The sequence below is a fragment of the Schistocerca nitens genome, chromosome 8 (genome assembly GCF_023898315.1).
Source record: "Schistocerca nitens isolate TAMUIC-IGC-003100 chromosome 8, iqSchNite1.1, whole genome shotgun sequence".
NCBI classification, from domain to species: Eukaryota; Metazoa; Arthropoda; class Insecta; order Orthoptera; family Acrididae; genus Schistocerca; species Schistocerca nitens.
In genome coordinates, this window is record NC_064621.1 from 428915500 (window position 1) to 428942464 (window position 26965).

The window sequence follows — 26965 nt, forward strand, 5'->3', positions numbered from 1 at the left end:
TAGTAACTAGCGAAAGTGAAAATCCGACATAGGTAAAATATGTACATATGTCAACTGAGGTACTCCAAGCCAATGTTACGTATGCCGCTTTTTCTTGCTTTCGCTAGCACTGGTATCCAATCCTTCAGTTAACCTACGTAGGTCATCTGAAGAATAGGTCACTAGGCTTTTGTACTGTGAAAAAAGTGATGTACGTAACATTACATCCGAAGTATGTATGTACGTAATATATGTTCACGATTTTTTTTCTCTGTACTACATTCCTTTGTTTCTCAACCTTTGTAAGTAACCTGTTTCTACGGGTTATTACGTTAAGAGTGGGAATGGAAATGCTTATTGATTGTGAAATTAACGTGAGAAGATTAGGGTCGCCACCGACTCTTAACCATACAACTAATCGAAGGTTTGGCCGAGTCGGAAAATAAATTAATTTGATCACAGACCAACAACTCATAAAAATACGTACGTCGTGATATCGCTCATAGGGGATGCGATGTAATTAATAGTATTTCCCGTGCACTGTCCACGAGAATCAACCATTTAAAATAAAATAGCACATGCATGAACACTGGGCAGAAGATCAGCTCCCAGCAACACACCTGAAAATAATACTTAATCTAAAGCATTTGTTTTGAAATAAAAGGGGAAACTAATCACTGGACCTGTGCGTAAGGAAACGTGTTGGATATGCTGACAGGGAAGCTACGAGGTGAGTGGCTTAGGTGCAAAAACGTTATCTCGGAATGCAAGAGAAAATTGTGTATAAAATAATTTATTCCTAAGATATGGCTGTGAGGCATGTACACAATTCCTGATAACATTAATTCCTAAAACATTAAAGAAAAGCATCGATACATACACCATTATAATCTACATCTAAAATCATTAGTGTGAAGCATTCATACAACTGCTGTTGCCTGATAACTGATCGCAATAACTCGTGAAACGGTACACGTTTCGCAGTACACCCGCATGCCCACGTGGTTTGTGGAGACGCAATTTCTAGGTATCGTGGCCAAGTTGCAACAATATCACATCACACAATCATGAACAGTTAACATTCTTTAAAACAAACATGAGACCGGACAGTTAGTGATGATGGTAGCCCAACAAACTTTAATGTTCAACCACGTGGTCGGCTCCCCACGGACGAAAGATACATCAAGCAAGGAAAATTTACGAGAAGGCAAAGCTATTAATATTTAGAAAAATGAAAGCTTATACAAGCACAGCTGAAGGCAAACAGACATTCATACAGAAGCGAGTGCTCACTTCTTATCGACACCTTTGTGTTGCGCTCTTCCGGCGGATCCAAGTCTGCTATAGAAATTTGCTAAAAGAAAAATCTGCCAAAGTTTTGCATTCCTTGCTACGACAAGGCTAAGCAATCTTTCAGAGTTGAAAAGCGAGACCCAAAAGCTAACAGCTCTCCTCTCGCCAAGTAACAACGCGCCACGCGGCCAGTCTAACTCACCCTTCTTCGACTGGAGCCCAGCTGTGGACGCTTCCTGTACCGGCGGCAGACTGCCTCCCTTTTTCATCTCCAGCCTCCTCCATGCTCCGCATGGCCCGGAAAACCCAAAGATGCCATTTCCGCCACCAACCTAACACAGGTGGATTTCTCACAAGTAGCGCAAACCTCTTTGCCTACTTGACCACTACGAGAGTTGGCTATTCTGTAAAATTGCTGCTGAATCTGTATCACTATCGCAGACTTTCTGCAGCAGACTACGCCACCATCTAGCACCGTGACACACAACCACGTTCATTCAATCACACCACTATGAGAGTTATGGGAAAAGATAAACAAGGAAAAGAAAGAGAAATGCTAGTGAAAATGGGCTACCGGACTAATGAAAGGTGGCCACAGGACCCTTTCACCTTCATCTATGCTTTTTAATCTTTGCAGTGCCTTATCTGTGGTAACTTGTGAAGTAATTGGTCAAAACCGACGGGGTGTATCCCATTCTTCAGTGTTCCCGATTAAACTCTCGCTAATCGAGCTCTCAGTAGTTCGGCCTCTCAATAATTCTACCCATATCTGGCCTCTAAAGCTTCAACCAGAAACGACGCGCACAACAATAAATCACCGTATGCAACAATATTGTTCGTTAATTACAACACTAAACAATGCTGTACATTCCTGGAGGAGGAGAAATTAATGAATAACAAATTACTAAGTAGCTGAATGGGGAAAACTGTAAGTTAGATCGAATTTTAACAGATGAAGAAATAATCTAAAGTGTGCAAGAAAGTAATGATGACAGGGAGGGAAAATATGAGGAGAAAGCATGAAGATTTCTCACACTGCTGGTGCTGAAGCTGCAGACATCTTCCTGGAGAACATTATGCAGCAACCAGATACGTGCGGTACTGATGTAATGCTTGTGAAGCTGTTGTATGCCGGCGCCGCGTAGCCTATCATCATTGCGACAACTAAAAATTTCGGGACATGTTCCATAGTGAGCGATACTATTATGTACACATTCAAGAACCTCGTTTTCTATGAAAATAAATGTATCTTAAGATTTAATAAAATATAGCCGCTATGTGTTTATATTAACTGTCAGACATTCTCAATTTTCCGCTACTTCCGCTAATCCGGCACCCATATCTGTAAGAAATGCCCGGAATAGCGACAGTGAAGATCGCGATTACACTATCAACTTGACGCAAAATCGCTACGGTCGCAGGTTCGAATCCTGCCTCGGGCATGGATGTGTGTGATGTCCTTAGGTTAGTTAGGTTTAAATAATTCTAAGTTCTAGGGGACTGATGACCTGAGAAGTTAAGTCCCATAGTGCTCAGAGTCATTTGCACCATTTTTTGACGCAAAATACAGCTTCATTTAAATGGCCATCAAGCAAGAATTTAAGTCAAATTGCTATTTTCGAATAATTTTTTCTGCGATTGGGACTTAGTTTTATCTTAAGGTACATTCCTTTTAAGTGTGAATAGTTTTGGTTTGATGAAGTAAGTTTAGCTTTTTGAATAATAGTATATCAAACTTCTCTTGGAAAAAGATATTTATAGCATCCCTCATACAATGAAATATTCACCTATTTGGATACTCTTACTTGCAAAACATCTTGTACTGGTATCTTCAAACACAAAATGTTTGTAGTTATTAACGTTACGTAGGACATCACTTGATGAACACTTGCTGCTTACATAATGTTGATCAACATCTAAAAGTGATATGATATTAATCACATTTCATTGGCATATGTTTGCAAATATCCGAGGGAATGGAGGAAGATACGGATTTAACGTCCCGTCGACAACGAGACCATTAGAGCACAAGCCGGGATTCAGGAAGGATGTGGGAAGTCTACGCTCTTCTCAGCGAAACCATCCCAAGATTTTCCTTAAGCGACTTAGGAAAATAAAAATAGCTGGGTGGCGGGACGATAATTGGAAACGTCATTCTACCGAATGCAAATATAATGTCTTCCCACTGCGCCGCCCCACTGGTCTCGAGCTCTTCAAAGGGAGGAGGCCATCACTAAAAATTTAGACAATTGAAACGCTTCAGCCGCGACTAGTACACCAGATAAGTTGCTTGTGTATCTATTCTAACATTAGAAACAGGATAAATTCAGCTTAATGCAAGGCCCCAGTGATCCGTGGGTTACAGAAGAACAACAGCGAGATTGCTCAAACTGATTTGTCACATGTTGATAATCGCATTCGTTTACTGTAGTTGGCTTCTCTTCAGCGGCCAACTCTTCTGCCGCCTCTAAATTATAGTTGCCAAATGCCCCTAAGAAATCACTGTTTGTCCCAGGAACTGGCGCTATAATAAATTTTATTCTTCATAGCACTAGAGAGCCTCAAGTCTTTGTGCTGGATAAGGCACTGGGATGGGATTGACGGCCGAGGGTGTCCCAGAGGTGTTCTATGGAGAACAGATCTGGGGATCTTGCTGGTCGTGGGAGTACATCGGAAACACGCAGGCTGTTTGCAGAGACACGGGCCATGGGTGAATGAACACTGCCCTGTTGAAAAATGACGCCAGTATACTATTGCATGAGAAGTAATATATGAGGATGCAGGATGTCCGTGACGAATTGTGGTGTCATCAGAGTTTGCCGTCACACCAGATGGCTCTCCACACCACGACGCCAGGAATAACACTTCCGTGCTTCTCCAAAACACTGGAAGAATAAGACCCCTTCCCACGTCGCCGCCATTCTCGCCGACAATGGTTATCTGGTATAGTGCAGAACCGCGATTCTTCGCTGAATACATTTTAATGCCGTTCAGCAGAAACCCATGCTTCCCGATGACGGCACCACTCCAAACACAGCCGTCTATGTTATGGTGTTAACGGCTGCCGACGCCTGTGACGGTAATTCGTTACTGTGGCTGCTGGTAGTCTCCGACCAATTGTGCGGGATGCCACAAAATGTTCTAGGGAGTCCATTACTTGTTCTCGGGTGGCAGGTGAAGATGTCAAGCGGTTACGATTTCCTTGGTGTACAGTACGGCGCTTCTCCATTCTATTGTTCAGACGTGGTCGAGCAGAACTTTGGCGGCGAGAATGCCTGTGCTCACTTTTTCATGCAGACCTACGTTGGGCCATTGTCACATCCGAATGCCGCAGAAATCTGGTATTGCACGATTCGCCCAGCGGCCAAATGGAAACCCACAATGAAGTCTCTTTTCAAACTGTCGAATACTAATAACGCTGTCGCTCACCAGTGTGTAGCATCTCTATGTCCTCCACAGTGATCACTCAACATCTGATGTTCAAGCCCCCTTATATATCCCACCAGGCCTGGAAACAACACTAGAAAACAACACTAAAATGAACAACACTAATATACGCTGGTGTTTGTTCCGTATCACAGAAAATAACGACAGAAATCATTTCCACACGCACCGATGGTGTGAACGGGTACGAAGTTACATAGACATTCGAACACGTCTTCTGGTTTGTTTCTATAAGGCAGTGTAGATCTACCAATGTATCAGTCAATACTCTACTGAAATCTGTCCTCATTTCTTCTAGACGACGTTCTTCGACGTGTTAGAATTATACATTAACACTTTCAGCTGCTGACAGGCGTTGATATATATCAACGGGGACTGGTGAAAACGTGTGCCCCGAGCGGGACTCAAACACGGGATCTCCTGCTTGCATGGCAGACGCTCTATCCATCTTTTTTTTCGATATAGTTCGTTGCCTTTGGTCTGGGTGGACATCACAAGTCATCCGTTCAAGTTGATTGCTGATTCTTTGACTTAGTTTCTATTTTATTACAGAGAGCACGCAGCCCTCTGACCGGACACGCTGAGCTACCGTGCCGGCAATACACTACCAACTGTGCTATACGTTCAATATCCATCTGAGCCACCAAAGGTACAGAGGGTAGTGCGACTGCAGGGACTACCTCGCGCACGTCTCCAGCGAGACCCACATTCTCACCTTATATGTCCACACACTAGATTCGTAATGTCCCTACCCAACACACTCATTACTCGTGGAAGACATTCTTACCAAGTTCCGTAAGAGTTCGGGTAATATGTGTGCATCCGCACAGAAGAGGAAGGTCATGGGCGGTATTGCCAGAACTATATACTTATATGGATATGGTGTCTGTTCTTTCGGACATGTCCGAAAGAACAGACACCATATCCATATAAGTATATATTCTTCGACGTGTTGTTTATTGTTGTGACTTACACACTCTTCAGCACTCTTCTAAAATTAAAAAAATTCACGGATATAATCATATTTGGGGATGGAGTTAGACGGGAGTTTTCGAGAATGTCTTGCACAGACGAAATGCAGTCGTTCTACGGTACGCTTTCGGGTGCTCAGTCTTGTGAATTCCATTTATATACACGATATTTCGAGTACCGATCCAGTCGTCCTCTTTAGGTGCTGCGGACTCTGATGTTGGTCCAGGCAATCTGATTGGTGTCCACGCAGCGAGCAGGCGTAACACAGAACTCAATGAAAATGTCGTCTGCAAAAATGAAATTAACAACTAGGATGAGTGCGAGAAAGTACACTGTAACACAGTCACGCCGAGAAAAGCTGAGGGGTCCCATGCAGTAGCTCCATCCGTGAGATGTTGCTAGTGGTGTTCCAATGATTTAGGCTGGCACGGACTTATCTTCCTCCACAAAACTGAGAGGGAATTCTATAGCATCAGTACCATAACTGTTATACGTCCGAATTTGATGAGTGCTATCTTCTAAAACCCGTTACCACTAGTTTAAATACAATTCTTGTGGAGTTGATGCTTTTACTGTTGTAAATGAAGAACCTCAGACGTTTATATTCACGTTCACATCTGTACTTCACACGTCACACGCCACTGTGTGTGGTGGAGGATACTTCTGCTACGACTGTAATTCCCTCCCTCCTTACCTGCTCCATTTGCAAATGGCGCATGGGAAGGATCAATATACCGCCAAATGGTGATGACTCCGCAACTCGAGGCAGTTGAAGGAGGAGAGGAGCTGAAAGGAAGAGGCGGTTAAAATAATAGCAAAAAACAGTGTGTGTCAATCAGTGAGCAGTTACGGTGCACTGCGGTGGTGTTCTGCATTACAACACGGCCCACAGTCAACATCTGAATAACTTCACTCGAAAAAGAATCATCGGAAAACTGGAAGAAGGACGAAGTATGATGAGTGCAGCATTGGACTTTAGTATTGCTCCCAGCATTGCTTCACGTGCATGGGGAGGGTTCTGAGCCACACGCACTGCTGTCCAAAAGAGAGGAGGCGTTCGACCACAGTCAACTACAGCAGCAGATGACCGCTACAGAGCGCAACAGGCAAGAAGGAACCCACGTCAAACAGCGGGTGCAATTGCAGCCCATTGTCCGTTCCCTGTAGCTGAGTGGTTGCCGGCACGGTCGGTCAGCGTGTTCGGTCATAGGGCTGCTCGCCCTCTGTAATAAAAAAACTGATGTCTTGTGACGTCCGCCCCGACCAAACGCAACGAACAATACCGAATAAAATGCAAAAAGAAAAAAAAATTGGTCAGCGCGACAAACTGTCAATCCTAAGGGGTTTCGATTCCCGGCTGGGTCGGAGATTTTCTCCGCTCAGGGACTGGGTGTTGTGTTGTCCTGATCATCATCATTTCATCCCCATCGATGCGCAAGTCGCCGAAGTGGCGTCAAATCGAAAAACTTGCACAAGGCGAGCGGTCTACCCGACGGGAGGCCCTCGTCACACGACATTATTATTTATTATTGCAGCCCATTTAACAGGACTAATAGGCACGCAATCTGAGGCTCCAGAGTAGCGCGGCGACTACACTGAGATAGTCTCTTCTACCAACGACCAGCATATTGTGTTCTGTTCACAACCACACATGGGCGGTATCGTTTGTTATTGCGCCAGGAGCACAAGGACTGGACCAACGAGGAGTGAAGTCGCTTGCGCTTCTCGGACGAGAATAGATTCTGTCTGAGTAGTGACACTGGACGTACCATTATGCGGCGAGAGATGCAAACACTTAACATGCCCAAGAACGCTGTCGAATATGATCTTTGTGGTTGTCCAGGTGTTATGGTGTGGAGAGGCCTAATGTTGCATGGGCGTACTAACCTCCAGATCTTTGAATACGTTACACTCACCGATCAGCGCTGTTGTGACACTGTACTCCTTCCCCATGTGCGTCTTTCAGAGTTGCATTCGGACCTGACTTCATTATTGTGGATGACATTGCGCGACTGCATTGAACAGCGCTTGTGGAGAAACTCTCAGAACGCGAGGATATTCGGCAAAATCGACTGGCTTGCCCTTCCCCGCGACTTAAATCAAGTCGAGCGTTCGCGAGACGTATTCCAGAATGTTCACATGCACCATCGGCCATCCAGCAGATGTCAATCGCATTAGTGGAGGAATGGAACGCCCTACCACAAGAACTCTTTTCTGTTCTTGGTGAACGCACATCCTACTAAGAGCCCTCTCCCACCTTTTCTAATGCCCAGAGACCCTCGTAAATCACGGTGACTTCAGGGTAATTATTGTATCTGAATAAAAATGTCATTTCTGTTCCTCTCGTTGCGCCTGTCATTCAGTTACCTCCTGTACTGTACTTAGGAGTTCTCTCTGTATACGGTCCAAGTTTCATAGAGCTATGATACTTGGCAGTGACACATTTGCGAAAGTTACTTTCGACCTCAACCTCTGCACACCACTGTATACTGCCCAACACTTCTTGAAACGTACACTCTTAGTTTTTCGGTAGTTAACCCCTCTGTGATGCACTCCTTGGATAAATCAGATTTACTTACGATTCTTTGAATTAATCTCTTGCATCTGCATTTTCTAGATTATACGAGGGTTGAAACTTAAATAATGGCAAGTACTTATTCACAACCGATAAAAAAAGAGTTACATGTTTGTACCTGTTACTGTCCTTCAAAGTAGTCACTAGCGATGTGTAGAACCTGTTGCCAGAGATATGGAAGGCCTATTATACAGCTAGCATAGCCTGTTCTGTTGATGATGCAAATGAAGTGGTCTACTGCCTGTTGAACCTCTGGAACAGTTCTGAAGCCAATTCCTTCATATTCGGAATCAAATCAAAGTCACAAGGACTTGAGTCCAGGGAGTTTGGTGGGTGGTACAGTACTTCTCAGTCCCATCGACGGAACAGAGCAGCCACAGCTGTATGCGCCCGCGCATTGTCGTGCAAAATGATGGGTGGGCTGCGCAGAAAGTGTAGCTGCTTCTTTCGTAAAGCTGTTCGCAGGTGATGATCCAAAAACGAATAGTAATATTGTGCATTGACGGTCTGCCGTGGAGGAACGTAATGCGTTAGGATAACACCATCACAGCCGTACACGAGAACCACCATAACTTTGGACCACTCCATTCGCACCATCGACATAACAGGCTCTTCCACATCGCTGGCAACGGTTTCTGCACGAAGCTGGTGACTACTTTGAAGGACAGTAACAGGTGCAAACATGTAACTCTTTTGTATCGGTTGTGAATAAATAGTTGCCACTATTTATGTTCCAACCCTCGTTTTTTATGTATAGCGGCTGGGAAAAATACAGAAACGCCTAAAACACAACGCATTGGCATGTCTAATACGGCTATCAATCGAAATATCTTCGAGTCGTCTGGGAATGGATAAATACAGATCCTTTATTATTTCCATGCAATACTATATAATTCTTCGTGCAAAATAGTGGCAATTCCAAGTAACGATGATGGAGGTGGACGCCGATCACCCATCTTTCTCCCCAAAATAAGCCACAAAGGCTCAATAATACTGAGACCTGGCAACTATGATGGCCAGGTGTGATGCGACAATTCATCCTCGTGCTCACAAAACGAGCCCTGGACGATGCGAGCTTTGCGAACAGGGACTCCTTCACCTTGGAACACTACATCACCATTAGGGACAGTTCTGATCAGACTAAATCGTCACGTAATCCTTGGCAGTAATATAACCTTGCAGAATAACCATAGGCTCATGGAAAACCACGTTATGGCTGCCTAAATCATCACCGAATACACGCCATCTTTCACTGTTCGGATATAATCTTGGCCAGAAGTTAGAAACACTGTGAAACAAGACTCTTCCGAACGAATGACATTCTCCCTTTACTCCAAAGTCCAGGTCTTATAGCTTCGTCCCCATGTTTTTCTGTTACGGGAATTTGCAACACTGATGACTAGTTTTGGACTTCCACTTCGCCTTGCAAATCCCTGCATATGGAGCTCCCTTCGTATTGTTTTGGTTCCGACAGGGTTCGCGGGAGCGACAGTCAGTTCTGCAATGACTTTTGGACCTGTCGTCCTCTTATTTTTCGTCACAATCTTCTTCAGTGTCCATCTGTCACTGTACTCAACACGTGCATTTGTCTGCGTTGTGGCGTAGCAGATCATGTTGTTCCACTTCCCCTGTACGCAGTATATATTTTGGAAATAGTGCCTCTTGAAACACCAGACACTTCGGCTTCCTTGGTTACCGAAGCACTGATCATACGAGATTCAATACTTTGCCCACGTTCGAAATGCACTCACAGCTACACAGAACAATAATCTGAGTGCGGCTGACACTTGGAACGTATTGAGGTCATTGGACAGGTGCCGTTCGGTATCACATACAAGAGCGGAACCTGTAGGCTTGACTAGCCTCTGTATGTATGTGAAAGCATGCATATCTGGCGTATTTACTTATATTTTTCCAACCCCAACAGGCATTGCACTTTAGGTCATTCCTGTCGGTTACTCTGAGGTGTTTTTACAGTTGTTACTTTTTTGCCAGTAATTTGTTATCAGTAGTGTAAAGGATTTCTTCGATTATTTATACACGATTTGTTACGTTTATTTACGTTAAGGATGAACTGCCTGTCCGTGCAGGAAAAGTCGATCCTCTGCAAGTCTTCGTGAATTTTACTGCAGATTCTTTGTATTGATACGTGTACACAACAGCATCATCCGCGAACAACATCGCGTAATCTCCGACTTTATCCACTGGATCATATTTTGTTCACTATCTGATCGGAAATATCCATACACCCCTCTCTAACGCGGAATTGACCACTAGATGTCACAAGAGGCGGATCGCATAAAATGAGGCAGAGAGTGTTCCGTTGTCAATGAAGAAGCAGTAGTAGCAGCATGGACAGGTCACGATAGCTGTCAGTTCGAGCGTGGACTAATCGTGAGTCCAATCACTAGGGACAGACAATTTCGCGCGAATGATAACACGAAAAATAACTTGAAACAAGATGTCTTTACAGACATAATGCTAATCTGGCGGTTTTCGCAAAATATGCAGAATTTTATGATTTCTTCGTTCCCGTCTAGAAACGTAAATGTGAAGGTAGCTGGTTACTAATATTGGTAACTGACTGTTATTTAATGCTAAAATTCGATCTAGACATCTTTCTCAAGGTTGAGGTACACATGTAACTTTTAAAATGACCATTTATTTCCCCCGCAAGGAATTGATGCCTAGATGTGAAGTCAGACAATAACAATTATATTTGGTGATCACAAACAGTATGAAAAACCTTGTAAGGGTGTTGCAGAGTAGGCTGTGCTAAGAAATAATTGTTACAAAAAATATTCGATACGGTGGGCCATTTTCGAGTTAATGACCACTGACTTATTTCTCAGGGCAATCTGCCCTGCAACATCCTTATAAGCTTTTCAGACTGTCTCTTACCACCGTGTATGTACCAAAATCATATTTCCCCATCTTTTTATACAACAAATCGTGCAAAAACGACGCATTTTGGAGTGACCCTTTAATGTAGTGCGTCAACGGACTCCATTTTTTTTTTTTGTAAGCAAGTATAAACACGAAAACCAACAAATACGTCATTTTATCTTCACAAACACTACACTAAACATGGCACCAGCTGTGTTTGCTATTATCGGTCAGTCAGACTTCGGAATATGCTACCCATCAGGCTGTCACCACATACTTTTTTCACAAAATAGTAAAAATAATACTGAGCAACTATTGAAATAAAAATTCTCAGTGTTCTGTTGGACCACCGGAAACACGTGTTTGTGACGTCATATGTTCCGTGCTGTGATTGCAAACTCATCAGGTGCCATAATGAACACAATTACTGTGTTCGGTGGTTTTCATATTTATACTTGTGTACTGCGAAAATATGAAGTTTAATTGATGTGCTGTATTAAAGATATCACCACATGTCTTTTTTAGGCAAGCTAAGTTGTATAAAAGTGTCGGGATATGGGGCGTGTTGTGCTGAAGGCAGTTCGGCTCTCATATTCAAATACAGACTCGGAGCAACAATTTTCACGTTACAGTGAAGTGTTGATGTTTTAGAAGCCAAATGTTTCATCAGCGAAATTAGAAGTTATAATAATAGATTTTGAAGCTGCAGAGTTATTTGTTTTTTAATTGACAACATTTACTAGGTTTGATGTAAAATTTCTTTTTTCCGATAGTAAAAATAAATTTTGATTTTTGATGTAATAGTAATAATGATACTACAATCCCTTCATCATAAGAATAAACCTGATGCAAACAAACATAAACTCAATGATTGGTCGGAAGCCGTAGCACACGTACACTGGTGTTGTTACGCTCTTGGAAGTAGGTCCTCCTTATGTTCAAAATGGGTTCAAATGGCTCTGAGCACCATGGGACTTAACATCTGTGGTCATCAGTCCCCTAGAACTTAGAACTACTTAAACCTAACCAACCTAAGGACATCACACACATCCATGCCAGAGGCAGGGTTCGAACCTGCGACCGTAGCGCTCACGCGGTTCCAGACTGAAGCGCCTAGAACTGCACGGCCACACCAGCCGGCCCTACTTCTGTATTAGATATCTTATTACTAAGTTATGTTAAATGAAACTTAAAGATATGCAAATATATTAACAGCCATCAACGTTTTTCTTAATCACGCTTTAGCTAAGTAGTTTTTATTTCAAAAATTGTGTACAGCCACAGCATCTGCAGCGTTGTGCTCTGATTGTCGCGTTGTTAATGCACAGTATGAAAGTGGCTGAGGCTGCTTTCTGTTCCGTAGAGAAACACTTGTGTGGAATACGGTTAAAAGTGCCGAGAAATGCGCTGTTCTTAATGTTTATCATATATTTAGGAGATAATTGGCTTTGAAGTTTTTCCAGCGATATGTAACGCTGTCAATAACTATATGCTTCTTGAATGTATAGCGCAGTCGCTAGCGTAATGGAATGTGAGCCAAATACAGTTATTCATGCGTTGGTGCAAATCTCCCCGCTAGCATTTATTTTTCTCGTTCAATTTTAAATTCCTACATCTCGTAATTATAAAACTCTTCATCATTTTTTATGAATAATGCACGTCTTTCAATTACATAATGGACTCGAAAATCCTGTTTCCATTTCAAATACAAATTCTTAGTTATCGATGTTTTATGAAAGACTGTTCGTAAAAGTTGTTTACATTAAGAAATCATTTAATTTTTAAGGCAAAAATCCTCTTTATTTGATCTATGTCATTCCTTTTGTACCACTTCACAGCATCGAGCACATCATACAGATTCTGCATTTTTACGTTTGCTACTGTACCATTACAATATGAACGCAACAAAACTGATTTGGAGCCAAGCCGCGAGATTTGCCCCGAGAAGTTAAGCTGCCAGACGTACTGTAACAAACGCACGCAGTTTTTTCACACCTCACTGCCGAACGCTGGCAGGATATAGAGCGACTCGTCATAAGAGAAGAGTACATGCGGCGTCTGGTTGGCTTCGTAGATTCTGTTGTTGATAGGCTCGTTATGAACGTAACAGGTGACACTTCCAGAACTAAAATGTATTTCTCGGATTCGGATAAGGAAGGAGCTAAGAGATTACCAGAGCACTTACTGTGGCTTCAATATTTACCTACGAGGTGAAATCCTTCAACACTCTCTTACGTTACACACAACTTAAGCAGAAAAATTACCCTGTGGTTAAATCAGGAATTTTCATCATTCTTGTTTTTAATTAAAATAGTATATTACCTAAAAACAATAACGTGTTGCGGTTTTCGTCTAGTCGTCAAAGGAGCGTATTGTGGGAGATTTGCAGTATATTATTTCATTCTGCTTAAAAATTAAATGACATTCGAAGCTGTACTGCTCCTCTGCTCGTCCCTTTTTACGTGTAAACTGCAGCTGGGCATGTCAATGCAGGCTAGCTGTACCAGCTGACCGGCCAGTGCTATCCAGGTTAGGGGGAGCCGGAACGATCCATCTCCTCCATGTTAATTTTAGCAAGTAGAAAGCACAATTTTTTTTCCAAAACTGTTAAACATATTGCTCTGAAATTTGGACTACATGTTCATTGAATATTTCTCTACAAAGCTGTAATGCCATGTTAAGAAATATTTAATTGTTTTTGTTTACAATTTTTTTAAACAGATGCTTATTTTTTTCTCTAAAATTTTGCACTTTTTCTTTTATAACTCTTGAATTATACAATATTTTTTTACACTTTGTTATAAAAATGAAGGAAAAGAAGTAAACAATATTGTGTATAAATTTCATTGATGTATTGTTAGAAGTTTTTGAGAAAATGTTCCTCAAAGATGAACATTTTAAAGTTACAGGAAATGGCTTCCAAAGTTTTTCAATGCATTCCTGCCCCATATGATGGATTATCAGCATCCTCTTCTTTTCCGGTGTTAGTTTCCTTTTCACTGGTGTTTTATTCCCTTTTGCTGCATGTTGTAGGCTTTTGTCTCTTCTTCCTGCACCTCTTAGTCTTTCTTCATCAATTAGGCGCATTGTGGAAATGGTGTTATGTCATGATTGGGAACCTAAACGTTTCAGCACATCACATTTGATAATGTTTCCTTCATTGTATGTTGCCACTGCATCATACACTCCAAAATGCAAAGTTTTTATCTGTACAAACACTCTTTTTGGAATCCTAATCCAAATTAAATTATTTATACTTTCATTTGGATTCTGTGTTTTCCCATGTAAACACTTTTCCAATAAACTTAATTACATCAATTACAGCGTTTGGGAAACTATTTTTATAGGCATATTCCTTCCCTGATTGGTACTAACACCACGAATCATCACCTGTGGGGCACAGTGCATGTGGTGGGTGCTCATTTGTTGATGCAATATGAAAAAATAATGCCCATACTGCTCTCCTCATATGCTCATTGCTTCTTGTATTCTGCCTAATTGCACACCTATAGGGGGCCTAATACCTCTGCAATCTATCAATTGCTTCATCTGTCAGTCTTTCTCTTCCTCCAGGGGTCTTACCATCACTAAGCTTCTGGGATCCTAATGTCTGCTTTAGTTTGCGCAACTGAGCCCCCATGCGATTCTGCAGATGTCCAGTGCACTCCTGTTTTTTAATGTGAATATCATTGCCATAAGGTTTGAGTTCCTCTACAGCTTTATATCCCTTAGAATCACCATCTTCTAGATAGTTAGTGTATCGTACATTATACCACTCCTGTGGTCTGGAAAAAATTGCTTTCACTCCCTCTACTTCCATCGCTCCACTCGTGCCATGAAAATTTGCTTCACAACTTTCACTATGTTCGTCCTTGGTATTGCCCTTACATCTACAATGTTCTGAGAGAACAGCAACATCAGTTACTTTTCAACTGTCGCTACTGGTAGCTGTCACAACTCCATTTAGAGATTTATGACCTCTACGTTGCCATTATCTCTACAATTCCCATTATCTGTCACAGATTCTTCAACTGCTTTCTTCATTGTTGCTTGAGCAATATCTTCAGCAGCAGATCCCACCAATTCATTATAAAATCCAAACTTGGTTGGTGGTTTTGGCAAATTCATAATTCCACATAGCATTGTCCCTGCAGCACTGCCCTTGCCAATGCAACGCAAGCCATACACTAGCCTAACATTTATATCATACACCTTCTTTCCACTATTACCACTACGAGGGATATTGTTTGCAGCCAGCGAGCGGTGCCGTCAGAGGTGACTCACCAAGGCGCTACAACCGTTTATGCGGCGCGTCAACTTTGCAGCGGTAAAAAACACACTCAGAATTCACTTAGAAGGGTGAAACTTGATTTGTTTTATTCATAAAACTCCAAATAATTTTATAATGAAAAAAACTAAGAAACGTTAATTTTGTAATTTTCATCGTTCCGGCTCCCCTTAAATGAGCCGGTAAAGCTGTTGCCTGGTATTATCGCTAAGTCAAAAAAATGGCTCTGAGCACTATGCGACTTAACTGCTAAGGTCATCAGTCGCCTAGAACTTAGAACTAATTAAACCTAACTAACCTAAGGACATCACACACATCCATGCCCGAAGCAGGATTCGAACCTGCGACCGTAGCGGTCGCTCAGTTCCAGACTGCAGCGCCCGGAATCGCACGGCCACTCCGGCCGGTCTATCGCTAAGTCGATGTGAGCGTAATGCACAGCACAAAACGTACCCTAATTATCGTACTTGACAGTACTCAAGACAGCTTGGCAGCAGTCCCATGTGAAACGGAAAACCCAATGAGACCCCAGCAAACGCGGAAGGATACATAGTGCAATGATTGCATCAGATTTATTCTTATGATGAACGGACTATAACAATAATAATAATGTAACTGACAGGAACATTTTCATTTACAACACATGAAGACAATGAAATACGACAGAAATAAAGAACGTATTTTAAAAATAAACCATTAGAAAATAACATCAAAATTTTCAAAAAATAACACCGATTTGAGCAAAAAACAACACCTAAATCTCCTAAAACGTTTTTTTCCGGTCCCTACCAATCTCAAATCGGCTCAAATGCTCGGCAAGCTCACTGTTTATCGCACTTGTTACGACTTTATCTTACTCAGAGTCTTTTCATTTGCAGTTGTTTGTACCCAGCTGTAGAATCTTCTCTCCAGAGGTGATGTGTTCCATATGATTGCCCTTGTCAAGAAGTGAAAAGGTTCCCTCTCGCACTGACAACTGCGCTACTGCTTGTAGGCCTTTATCGTTGTACGCTCTTTGATGCTCCAGGAATATGACTATTAGCTGTCTTCAACCATAAGTAAGTCGGTACTTGTTCCGATCGCAAAATCGTGATCTTCTTATAGAAAGAGTGTACGACGAACCACTACTGCCGACGCATTTCACGTTCCTTACCGCTCCTCCAGTAATTTTCATCAAGACCAGATGTCACTCTGTACACTATATAAATGACGAACAGCCCAGTATTTCATTTAGATTGTGTCACACACACATGCATAACTTTGCGCTTCCGGCATATAGAAACTCATCTGAATGAACGTGTGCATCGAAATGAAAGAACAGTAATAAGTCACTTTCGACACGTAATAACAATATTGGGTTGTTTACTAATTAGAATGTGTTACCCGAGTTATCCCAATTAAACAGCATTGCTTTCAAGTGCTAAAACTTTTGGGAGAGATAATATGGAAAGGAAACCGTCTACATTGAGGCGATCAAATCTCTGATTCCTCCCTCAATTCCAGTCAGGTAGCGTTGAAAGTGAGGTAATTCTTACCCAAGAGGAAAGTGTCAATTTTTTCGCTCCCGCCGCACTCTCAATGGCCATCTGTGTAGTTTTCCTGTCTCGTAGAATGCAATGAGGCCTAAAAGAAAATCCGTTTCAAAACACAGTAAATGAAACAAAAGTCCCTCGGGGCACTACGACGCATACGTCGGGACAATTTTAAAAGCTGTTTCCATTTATAGGTGAATGTTGGGAATAGCGCATCAAGTCCGTTAAAGACAAAAGGCGCATTGTATCAGTTGGCCTGTGAAATACAAAATAATAGTTGATGTCTTCGATTCCAGTTTGTATACGTAAAGGAAAAAAGAAGAAGAAAAATGGCGATAGCTTCCGATGACAGCGAGAAGTACGTTCTGGGGATGACATCTGATGTAAAAGTATCCTTTCTAATCAAAGAATTACACATATCAATGAACCTTATAATAGTATATATTCTCAAAACTCATTCCTTGCGTTATTCCAGATTTGTAACGAAATTCTTACCTGGCCAGTTATCAGATAGTAACAAGTAATAGAAGTCTGTCTATCCTTGTCATTTACTAATTTGTGTAATGTCGTTTACCAGCTGTTGCAGAAGCAAGCAGACCAAGTGGCAATGTACAAAATGTTGTTCAGCGTTCCAATTTACATGTACGAGACTGGATTCTTTTGTGTCGTTGGACAAACCATTATTGATCAGGTGAGTACACTAATATTTGATTAATGTTATTTTTCTTACTTATTCACTCTTTAACCTATTTACATTTATTAAATACAAAATGGGATATTTCTATTTCCACAATAAGTGTCTGTAAACATTCACATTACCAGAATAAATTTTTACCCAAAAGTGTAGTGTGTGCTGACTTGAAACTTCTTGGCAAATTAAAACAGTTTGCCGTATTGGGACATGAACATTCCGCTGCAGAGTGAAAATCCTTTCTTTAAAGAACCCCCTAGGCTGTGGCTTAACCATTTCTCCGCTATTTGCTCTCTCCAGGAGTGTTAGTCAGTCAAGGTATGCAGCAAAACTTCTGGGACGTTTGGAAGGTAGGAGAGAGGTTATGACGAAACTGGAACTACGAAGGCAGGTTGCGAATCGTGCTTGGATAGCTCAGGGTAGTTGGGAAAACCATGGAAAATTACAAAGAAAACAGATTAACATGCAGAATGTTTTCATAATACATGTACAGTGACAAGGTACTGTTCGATGCAACTATGGATTTTTTTCCAATGAAAGCCAAAAAAATTATGCTTTTCATTTCCGTTTAGTTTTATTATACGTACAGTGTCATTAACAAAATTTTGGACAATGACTGTTATCTACAAGAAATCTGAACAAATCATTTACATAAATGCACATATTCAATTTCTTGCAGCACACATGAAATTTTTACTGTAGGAGAAAACAAATATTCCGTGGCAAATGCTCATTCACTTCTCTAAACAGATGAAGCAATAAATAAACATGTTCAGCAGAGAGAAATTAAAATCAGTTTATATTGTTTAAAAAATAATTTTAGTGGGATATAATTATACAGTGATATTGCCTCTCTATTTCTCTTGTTCGGTTATTGCAAATTTTTAAATTAATTCCTTGTTTAATCTAATAATCTAAGTGGTATGTTGGTAGTTCTTCAGTTTTGCGCCAACTATGTAATTCATAGTATTACACCACAGTAAAAGATTTCAGCAAAAAAAGGAAAAAAAAGTAGCTGACTTGGTAGAGCATTTGTTCGCGAAAGACGATCGCAAGGTTGGAATCCTGATCCGGCACAGTTTTAATCTGTAATCTGCCAGGAAGTTCCAACATTCGTATTAAGCAAAACGAAAATTGTTACATAATAAATATAGACAGTGCGCTACTGGGTTTAAGACATACATAGGATTAACTAAGAGGGCGTGCCGGAAAGTAATGCCTACGAATTTTTTTATCTGAAAACTTAAAACTTTTTAAATAAAACGAACTTTAATTTTTTTCAGTATAATCGATGTTTTTGGACAGCCTTCAACTACGTCATTCATGCTCTAAACAATAAATAACTACACTAGTTGCTAATTTTTTTCCCGCTTAGCACAACGAGGCTCGAGAATTTTTTTATTTTCAAGTGCATTTATTTACAGAAACATTTTTTTGTGATTTTCTGCCTCTTTTGCACTGTAGTTGTAGTTTTTGGGTTATACTGCAAGCGGAAACTCGGACAAAATAAACCTTGGGATTTTTTTATATGTTAATGTTAGAGACACTATTTCTGTTTTTGTTCTTACAAGTATTGAGCCGTCTCCATTAAACAGAATATCACTCAGACGCATCAGTTACACTCTGTTTTTGTAATCAAAACATGCTACAGAGATATTACGACATTAGGGTTACGTTTTGTGAGTATTTCAATATATACATAAAGTTGTCAATTATAAAATTTATTTTAACATTATTCACGAATGAATTATCGATTATGTTTCTGTTACACGCTACAATTCGGAGCCCTCTAGCGGTAGAAGGCTGCAAATATGCTGACATGAAGAATAGAGACTTAGAATATTAATACTGGGCGGCCGAGGTGGCCGATCGGTTCTAGGCGCTACAGTTTGGAACCGAGCGACCGCTACGGTTGCAGGTTAGAATCCTGCATCGGGCATGGATGTGTGTGACGTCTTTAGGTTAGTTAGGTTTAAGTAATTCTAAGTTCTACGGGACAGATGACCTCAGAAGTTAAGTCCCATAGTTCTCAGAGCCATTTTATTAATACTGTTTGCGTTTTAAATAATGAAAAACTGCAACAACTATTTATTTTTTCATGTTAGCACAAAGCGTTTCGAGAATTTATTCGCAGTCTCAAATGCATTTGTTTACATAAACATTTTTTGTGGTGTTTGCACGTGTGATTTTCTTCCTCTCTTGTACTATAACTGTCGTTTTGAGGCTATACTGCAGTCGGAAAATCGGACAAATGAATCTTGGAATGGTTTCTTTATTTGCTAATGTTGGAGATAGCATTTTTTTTTTGCTACTTCCAAGTATTTTGTTTCCTCCGTTACACAGAATATCACACACAGGCATCACCTACACTGTTTGTTTCTGTAATTAAACATGCTACAGAGATATTACGAAAGTATGGTTTCACAAAGCGTTAGTATTGACTCAGAGATATTATACACATGAAAAACACTGGACACTCATTCAAAAACGTAACTATGCGGTGCGTGAGAAACGAATGCGAAAATTTCTTCCACACAGGTAGCACCCTCCCCTTCAGGCTGACTGTGCCAGATCCACAGGAGCGCTCCATTTGCAACAAGCCGACGCCTTGTGTTCAGTCATCGATCATCCTCCATACAGTCCCGAATTGGCCCCATCCCAAAACTTAAAGAACACTTTCGGGGGCTTCACTTTACAGTAATGAAACGGTGCAAGCAGAGATGAAACTGTGGCTTCGGCAATCAAGTGAGACATTTTACAGTGACAATATCAACAAACTGGTTTCTCGTCAGGAGAAATGTGTTCGTCACAAGTGTGTCTATAGTGAGCACCGCCTCGTATATTACCCACCTTTCTCTGTGGCTTACATCTATTTTCCTCAGAATTTCTAACATCTGGCATTACTTTATGTTGGTAGCGCATTACCTAGGTCGACAGCTCCTATGAGGGTGTCTTGACTTTTCAAAGTGAGATTTCTGTTCTCAAACCAACATCAGTGTTGCCCCTAGGGCACCTTTACCTTCCCTAAAGTGATCCTAAAGCTGATCGTCATCTAACAGAGCTTATATTTTCTTTCCCTTTCTTCCAACAGTTATTCTTATCAGCAGCTTGGATGTCTGAGGCGTTAAGCTGATTGTGGAATAATTCTTGCACTGCTCATACTATTTCCGGAATTGTCAGAAAGATGTTTTTCCAAAAATCTGATGGTATGTTTCCAGTTTCTTAGATTCTAGAAACCAACTGGAATATACGTTTGGTTGACCTTTCCCCCAATCATTTTAGAACTTTCGAAGGAATGTCACCTGTGCCTTGCACCATATTTTATTGCAAGTGTTCCACAGCTCCGTAAAACTGACTGTAACACATGCCCTGTGTCTTACAAATCGATTCCAGTTTCTTCTATCACGTCAGCAGACAATCCCTTCCCTCATAGAGGCCTTCCATGTATTCTTTCCACCTATACGCTTTCTCCTCTAGGTTTAACAGCGGTATTCATCCAGCACTCATAATTTTGACATTTTTGCTTTTAATTTCACCTAAGATTCTTTCCAGCGACCGTTTATTTCTCGATTTCGTCACGTTTTTGTAGCAGCCATTTCGTCTTGGGTTATCTGGACTTCCTGAATATTTCATTCCTAAGTGGCATATCGCTTTTTCTGAGCATATTTCCGTCTTCCGTCGATAAATTTTATTTCTTGTGTTACCCAGGTTTTTCTTTAGAGTTAGCTTCCTTGTACCTAAATTTGTCTGTCGAAATTCGATGACTGGCCTTTTTATTTCCTCTTCAACTGAACTGCTTACTGTCGCATGCATCATTGCAGTATCTACAGTTGCAGCGAACGCCAAACGCATCGCATAATTCCTCAGTCGTTGCACGTTGATTCTTCATGACAACTTTCTTGAACTTCAGCCTTCTCCTTCTCGTTACTACATTTTGGTCTGAGTTTGTATCTGCCCCTGGGTACACCTTACAATCTAATGCCTGGTTTCGAAGTCACTGTCTCATCATGATCTCATTCAAGTGTTTTCTTTTCCAACCATAGCTCCTCCTCTTGTGACTTTTTACCAGTGTATTCGCTATTACTTGCTGATTTTTTGGCAGAACTCAGTCTTTCTCGTCTCTCATTGCTACTGCCGAGTCCATATTCTCGTGTAATACTGTCCTCATTTCCCTCCACTGCCACAGCATTTCACTCACGCATGATTATTAGATTACCATCATCGTTTACGTACTGAGGTACCCACTGAATTTACTCATATACTGTCCTTGTCCTTCACGTATTGTTTGTGACATCGTTATGTATACCTGAATTATCGTTGTAGGCGATGGTTTGCTGTTGATTCTGAAGAGTGTTGGCTACGAGGCGTCAACTTTTCAATCCTGCTTAGAAGAATCTCTTGATGCTGTGACCGAGCTTCCCGTAATCGGCAGCTGGAACGGAGCATGTGAATTCAGCGGTGTATCCACGGCAGTCTCGCACCCCCAGATTTTCTTGAGAAAAGACGATGAATGCATCCAGGCGTCCATTCTTTGTGTTTCTGAGACACTGAGAAGGCTGCAGCGTAAAGCAAGTCCGTTTGTGTGTAAATGAAGGCTGTTAAGCTATCCCGCTCAAGTGTCTCAGGTCCTGAAGGAACTTGGCGATATCTCCCAGCTGTGAGTCAGTCTTCTAAACGGGACAGTCCCTTTCGCAGTGAAGTGCAACACTTGTAAATCACACCTGTCCATCTTGTATGGCTATGGGGAAAGTCTGACGGCAACAAGTCACAGTGTAACTAGAATCGTTTTGTTGAGAGCGAAGTGCTTTAAAAATACTGCACAAGCAAGCACATATAATCGTCGGTAGTACTAATGTTTTCAACGAAGAACAGCAAATATTTTCCCAAGAAAAAATTGGCAGTGGAGCTGCAGGGTCCCTGAGAGCGCGGGACCCGTAGCATGTGATACCGGGTGTTTATAATTAAAGTGCAGTTACACGCAGGTCGCCCGCCCAGTTGGCCGTGCGGTCTAACGCACGGCTTTCCGGACGCGAAGGAGCGCCTGGTCTCCGGCACGAATCCGCCCGGCGGGTTTGTGTCGAGGTCCGGTGAACCGGTCAGTCTGTGGATGGTTACCCAACACCTGTATGTGAATATTGTATAGATATTGGGAGTTAATGATTATAATGTGTATTTTGTGTTTAAAGGTTTGTTAGTGTATAACGTTAGTGGGTAAGGAAACATAGATGATTACGAGGGCTAAGGCGCGCTTAATAGGGACAGTTCAGGGCGCAACAGGGGCTGACAGAATGGCAGTCATGAGAGGAAGCAACGACAGCTTACACGAATTAGCGGCAGCGGAATTCGAAAGAGAAAACAGCTATTTTCGGGAACGAACAGAGCGCATGGCGTCACCGGACAACATGGAGCATGATGTAGGGATTGGTGGGCCATTGGCGAGTCCAAGAGGTGCAATCAGGCCCATTGAACTGGTGATACGCGCGAGTTCGGCAGTGTGTCACCGCGGGGGCAAACGTCGCCCATGAGAAGCATGAATGGGTTACGTACAGGAGGATCAGAACGGAATAGTCCGACACTGTCGTACCGAGCAGGGTTTGGACCTTACTCGACAGGAGACGAAAGAATGAGCAGGGGATCACCTGCAAGTCATGACAGTAGTTATCATGCGGAAAGGGGAGACTTGGCGGTTCAGGTATCGCTGGAGTCGTGGAGCGTATGATGCAGAAGATTGACGCTAGTACGAAAGTGATGCAGGAGAGAATTGAAACGTGTAGAAAGGAGAGGCAAGCTAGTCTGGAAAGAATCAGTGAAGAAACACAGAGCAGCATACAGGAGTGTAGAAAGGAAACCCGGGCGTAGCTTGCCATCATAAAGCGTGAAATATGCGGTGTGAAGGATGAAGTAAAAGCGTTGCGTGAGAAGTTAGAGCGAGAGATAGCCGAAGCGAAAAGAACCGCCAATGAAGCGAAATTAATTGCGCGGAGAGCCAAGAGAATAGCGAGGGAAACGAAGGAGGTCCCAGAGAACACGACCAAGGTCTGCAAAACTGTTATAAATAAGCTGCAGACACGAGTGAAAAAGATTGAAGAAACTGTGTCGGGCAGGAAGGAGGAAGCCGGAGAGGCACCACTGTTGGCAGAATTTGCCGAATTTAAACGACAAATCGAGAGCAGGGTAGAGGCACTGTCAGTCGACAGAACTTCTACAAATGCAGGATAAACTGGAGCCGCTATTCAGACGGTATCCACGGAAGAGGTAACCTCGGAAGTACGGCAACGGGACACAGTATCTGTCAAAGGAGCTGTGAACCGACGTGATAATGAAGCACGCATGCTGGAAACCAGACCGTTAGAACGTCAGGGCAGCTATGAACCGCGAGTCACACGTACGGAGGTACCGCGTGTAATAAGTGATTTGCTGGAGGCGGAGTTCAGTACCAGAACAACTGGCGCAAGCAATTGCTACCCGCTTAGGCGATCCACCTCGCACTTGCAAGAGTCACAGGATGTCCAGGAGGCGCACACGGAGGTAGTTTATGAAAACATCGAAACGCCACCGCAGCAAGATGAAATTAGGCAGTTTGATTATAAACACTTTGTCGGTACGCAAGTTCCAGCACTATAAGGATGATAATAATACGTTACATCCAAAAACGTTCATTGGACAGTTTGATCTAACGTTACCCCCACAGTGGCCGTTAATGTACAAACTTGACTTTGTGTGTGCGCACTTGGAAGGTGCATCAGCGGAAAGTATGCGTAGTGTTGCTAAAGGTTGCAGAACGTACCAAGAGTTCCGCGACGCATTTATTAGCTGATATTGGTGAAAGGAGACCCAAAGCAGAATTAAACAGGAAATCCTTATGACACGCGACTTCGAGAGCTCAGGTTTCCGAAGTGTTGTGAAATTTTTTGAGAACATGCTGAAAAAGAATCAGTATCTGGACGAACTGTGCAGCCCTGGGGAGATTATACGCGTATGCTATATGAAGTTGCCACTTACATATCAGCAGACGCTAGCTGGCAGATGCGGAAATGACGTAGAAGCATTTAAGGGCATTCTTAGGGAACTGGAGTTTGCCTATAACGAGCAGCAGGTGCGTGAGAAGAAGAAGCAAAGGGAACCGCATGAGGAAGGCCAAGACGCGAATATAAAGAGAAACAGAAACCAGATGAGGAATAACTATGCCGGTAACGGTAACAATAGGGGAAACAACCCACAGTGGCGCGATAATAGACGACAAAATTTTCCACCACAGGAACGTAGGTGGAACCAGGGTAATAATAACTGGAACCCAGCCAATCAAAATGGAAGGGATCAACCAATGCAGAACTGGAGAGCGAGTGAAGACCGCAATCCAGAACCTGCGCAAATAATCGAAATACGTCCGGCGAACCCTGGCCGTACGCAAAATGCGCAAAACAGACAAGAATGACTAGGGCGGCACACTCGGCAGCGGAAGAACGCGGCCGGGAACAAAGTAGTGTATAATTAGATTAGATTTTTGTGATTTGTTGGCGATGTTTATTTGTATTAGTATAGGCAGTGTTTTATTTGTGTTTTGTGATTATTTGTTTTATGTTGTGTGTATTTGTTTTGCTATTTTTCATGTGCTTGTCTTATTTTGGTATGGATTGTGTCTATATTATGTGTTTGATGTTAAATTTTGTTGTATGGGGACCACTGGGTCGCTTAATATAGAAAATTTGCTTCAGCTATGGCACAAACAATATTTAGAAGTATTAGATTAATTATAGAAGGGGTTATCTTATGTGGATAACTTCCTATACGAAATCTTATGGCAAGGCTATTGGACAGGAGAACTTTCAGGACAAAATCTGGATCTGTGGTGGTTGGATTTGGGGTGTGATGAGCGTGTTGTGATGTGGTAGGTGGACATTGCGTCCCACCGAATGTGTTGCGTTTCTTGAGATGAGTGCAGGGTGTGATGTCCGACGCGGTGGTGTTCAGGACCCACCCGTTGCGTATGGCGATAGTGGGTGTTTCGGGTGATAATTATGAGGTGGTCTGTCCGACGCAGTAGTGTTCAAGACGCACCTGTTTTCTCCATTGTGTTGCTAGTGTGAGTACGGTGATCAAAACGATTATCCGGTGGCCATTCAATCGCAATTAGGCGATAGGGACGCACCAAACATGGATAATTCGTAATGGGAGCGATGAGGATGTTGTGTGAAAAGGCGAGTTTTGAGCCGCCATAGAAAGACGTAAATCAGGTGGCTGGTCGCACGCAATAGCGTGATCGGCAGACCTTATTGATGATTTGCGCCGTAGGAGTGTTGTAGAGACGTATTAGCGACGCTAGACGAGTCTGGGCTTAACTATTTGAGTTAAGCAGAGACACTAAAACAACACGCCATTCAGTTTAAAGGAAGATAATGAAGTTCACCACAAAAGATAGATGCTCTGAAGTCCAGCCATGAACCTTGATCACTATCACTGATTTTTACTTGCTGTAACGTGCAAAACTAACTCTTGTTTTGTTCAACAGACAAGCATGACGTTGAATTGAGCCTATCGTTACAGACAGAAGCAGACTAGGAGCGGAAAACCAATACCATAACCAGTCAAACAAGCACAACATCAAAGGGGTATCGGAGAAATTCGGAGTTACAGTAACCTACAATAATGTGCAACAAATGTTTTTAATTGTTCACAGATAATAGCAGCAACTTGAAACGTCCCCTTTCAAACAATTTTACGGGACTGTGCTTAAACTGACACACAGTATTTTTAGCGCAACGCAATCTGACTTTCAAAATTCCCTACAAAAGAATGGCCCTGACTAACATTAAACTATACCTTTCACAAATCACTTACCTCACAAAAATCTTCGCTGCTCAAGCTACTGCAATACAGCGAGCGCCACTACTGCCAGCTAAATAAAAGATTCAAACTACGGAAGGCACTAACTACTGATAGGGATAGTTAGCAAATGAAAGATATTAATAGAGAACAAACAATGTATTTACCTTGATATCATCATATATAAAGCAGTTCATGACAAATTTCAAAACTCCGCCATCTCTCTCCCCACATCCACCACTGCTGGCGGCTCACCTCCAACTGCCCAACGCTACGCGCTGTTCACAGCCAGCTGCCTAACACTACAATGGCGAGTATTACAACAATGCAAAGCAGCCACAGACTGCACACAGCACAGCCAGTGATTTTCATACAGAGGTGGCGTTACCAATAAAAAAACCTAAACAGCCTACTTACATAGCCCCCATGCTCCCCACAAAAAATTTTACAAATTGGTGTGGGCAGTGGCCAATACATATTTG

The 26965-nt window shown here is 42.1% G+C and overlaps 1 protein-coding gene across 1 annotated transcript in view; it reads left to right on the plus strand.

Moving 5' to 3' along the window:
• Window positions 1-26965, plus strand: part of LOC126199594 (uncharacterized) — a 149213-nt gene that overhangs the window by 27891 nt on the left and 94357 nt on the right. The window contains exon 5 of the mRNA XM_049936521.1: window positions 17547-17660. Coding sequence (XP_049792478.1) covers window positions 17547-17660 — 114 coding nt within the window. The remainder of the gene's footprint in view (window positions 1-17546; window positions 17661-26965) is intronic.